The sequence below is a fragment of the Austrofundulus limnaeus genome, unplaced genomic scaffold (assembly GCF_001266775.1).
Source record: "Austrofundulus limnaeus strain Quisiro unplaced genomic scaffold, Austrofundulus_limnaeus-1.0 Scaffold256, whole genome shotgun sequence".
NCBI classification, from domain to species: Eukaryota; Metazoa; Chordata; class Actinopteri; order Cyprinodontiformes; family Rivulidae; genus Austrofundulus; species Austrofundulus limnaeus.
This window is the reverse complement of record NW_013952658.1, coordinates 484,210-486,292: the sequence shown is the minus strand read 5'-3', so window position 1 is coordinate 486,292 and position 2,083 is coordinate 484,210. Positions and strand designations below refer to the sequence as shown.

The following is a 2,083-nucleotide window of genomic DNA, read 5'->3' as shown; positions in this document are numbered from 1 at the left end:
GTGTGTGTGTGTGTGTGGGGGGGGGGGGGGGGGCCCTGCCATGAGGAAGTTCGGCTTAAAGACACGTCCCAGGGGCGTTTCTGGTCCCAAAAGGCGTTTCTGGTCCCCACCTGTCGTTTTGCTCCTCAGCATGGCTTCCTAAAAACACTGCAGGATTTCTCAAACATGCATGAATGAGTCAAAGCAAGGCTTTGGACATGTTTTTATGAGCGTATAACATTATAACATGATAAAAAACTCAAAAAGTTGATTTTACATGATATTGCCCATTTAAGAAATGAGAAACAGCTCATTGCACCAGTTGGGGTTAAATAACTTGTTGCTGAAAGATAATCACCCATGCAGTAGTTATCCAAAAGGAGACTTTTTTTGGTCTGGCAGTGTACTAAAACATCATAAAAGTGCAAACAACAGCATGATTTTTATGTGCCTTTAAATGTGTGTCTAAGTATGACTATGTACCATATGTTTTTACTTCCCATTGATACATCATGTGTGTACTTGTTCTCAGGAGTACTTGGCGAGACTCAGGCAGATCCGTTTGCAGAACTTCAATGAGCGTCAGCAGATCAAGGCCCGGCTGAGAGGAGAGAAGGTGCATTTTCCCCACCTCCAGGGCCTCAGATGTGTCTGTACTCTTCCTCCTTATTGTTGTTTTTGTTGTGTGTTTCAGTATGACAGCGACGGCTCTGATAGCCAGGAGTCGAACGAGGAGGCGGAGCTCAGGAGAAAGAAGATGGAGGCTTTGAAAGTGAGTCTTCAAGAAGCATAAAGCAATCTTTGCATCATGCAGCTTTTTCTTTTTCTTTCATAACCTTGTGATGATTGTGATTAGAGTCATACAGTCAGAAGATGAGCCCTAAGTTTCCTTCATGTGCTGTCTGTGCGTCTTTTTCAGGCTCAGGCTAACGCCCGCGCTGCTGTGCTTAAGGAGCAGCTGGAGAAGAAGAGGCAAGAAGCGTATGAGAGAGAAAAGAGAGCCTGGGAAGACCATGTAGGCTTTTATTTCTTATTTTACCCAAACAAAGTGAAACGAGCTTCTTCTAACATCGGCCGTTTTGTTGTGAAAGCTTTCAGCGGCTCGGGCTGTGAAGTTGGGCGCTGCAGCTGGGAGTGCAGCAGCACTTGAAGCATCTACCTCTGACGGTCCTCTTCCAGAACCTCACTCTTCCCAACAAGAACCGTGTGCCAAAGCTTCAGCCCTGCCTGCACCCCAGCCCTCCACCCCAGCTATATCCATGACTGCTGCCCTGAAGAATGTTGGAGCGGTCAGTGTGTGTGTGTGTGTGTGTGTGTGTGTGTGTGTGTGTGCGTGTGTGTGTGGAAACTCTGGGGTTTGAAGTGTGTAACTCCGGCTTGTATGAATTTAGTGTTTTGTGTGTTTGTCAGATCACTTCGCTGAAAGAAAACTCGAATCAACCAGAAACGGTGACAGTGATCCAGGTGGGGTTTGTCCTCATTTACCAATCAACAAGTAAACAAATAGAGACTGTTAATGGGTWTTTAACAGGTTTTATGATCCTGTTTTTGAATGATTATTGTGTAACAGAGTGAAAAGAAGGAGATTCTGCGTAGACTAAACCAGAACCTAAAAGCTCAGAGCTCGGTGGGCGAGGTGGAGGGGTCTCCTGTGGACCAGCAGAGTCAGCCTGAAGCTGACAAACGTCCCTCTTCAAATGGAGATCGGAAGAAGTGGGAAGCAGCACAGCTACACACACTTCCTGAGCCTCAAACCTTTGAAGAGACCTGTGCCAATTCAGCCAGTGAGTTCAGACCTTTTTTTTTCTTTTTTGAACAAGATTAAATTTTATTATTTATTTAAAAAAAACTATGTTCCACTCTCAATTCAAACCCAATATACAGCACATTAAGTCTCAAACATTGTTTTTCAGTACAACCAAACAAATCAGTTAAACATCTGGACGAGCTGACATCCCAAAAAAATCTTTTCTCTGAAGCAGTGGTTTTTAACCTTTTTTGAGGTACTGAACCCACCAGTTTCGTATGCGCATTCACTGAACCCTTTTTAGTGATAAATAAAATATGATTTTTTTTTTTCCAAATTCAAGACATACTGTAGGTA

The 2,083-nt window shown here is 43.9% G+C and overlaps 1 protein-coding gene across 1 annotated transcript in view; it reads left to right on the top strand.

Moving 5' to 3' along the window:
• nek1 (NIMA-related kinase 1) overlaps positions 1 to 2,083 on the top strand; it is a 37,663-nt gene that overhangs the window by 19,196 nt on the left and 16,384 nt on the right. Inside the window, exons 20-25 of the mRNA XM_014020542.1 lie at positions 512 to 595; positions 674 to 751; positions 899 to 994; positions 1,071 to 1,268; positions 1,390 to 1,443; positions 1,550 to 1,763. Coding sequence (XP_013875996.1) covers positions 512 to 595; positions 674 to 751; positions 899 to 994; positions 1,071 to 1,268; positions 1,390 to 1,443; positions 1,550 to 1,763 — 724 coding nt within the window. The remainder of the gene's footprint in view (positions 1 to 511; positions 596 to 673; positions 752 to 898; positions 995 to 1,070; positions 1,269 to 1,389; positions 1,444 to 1,549; positions 1,764 to 2,083) is intronic.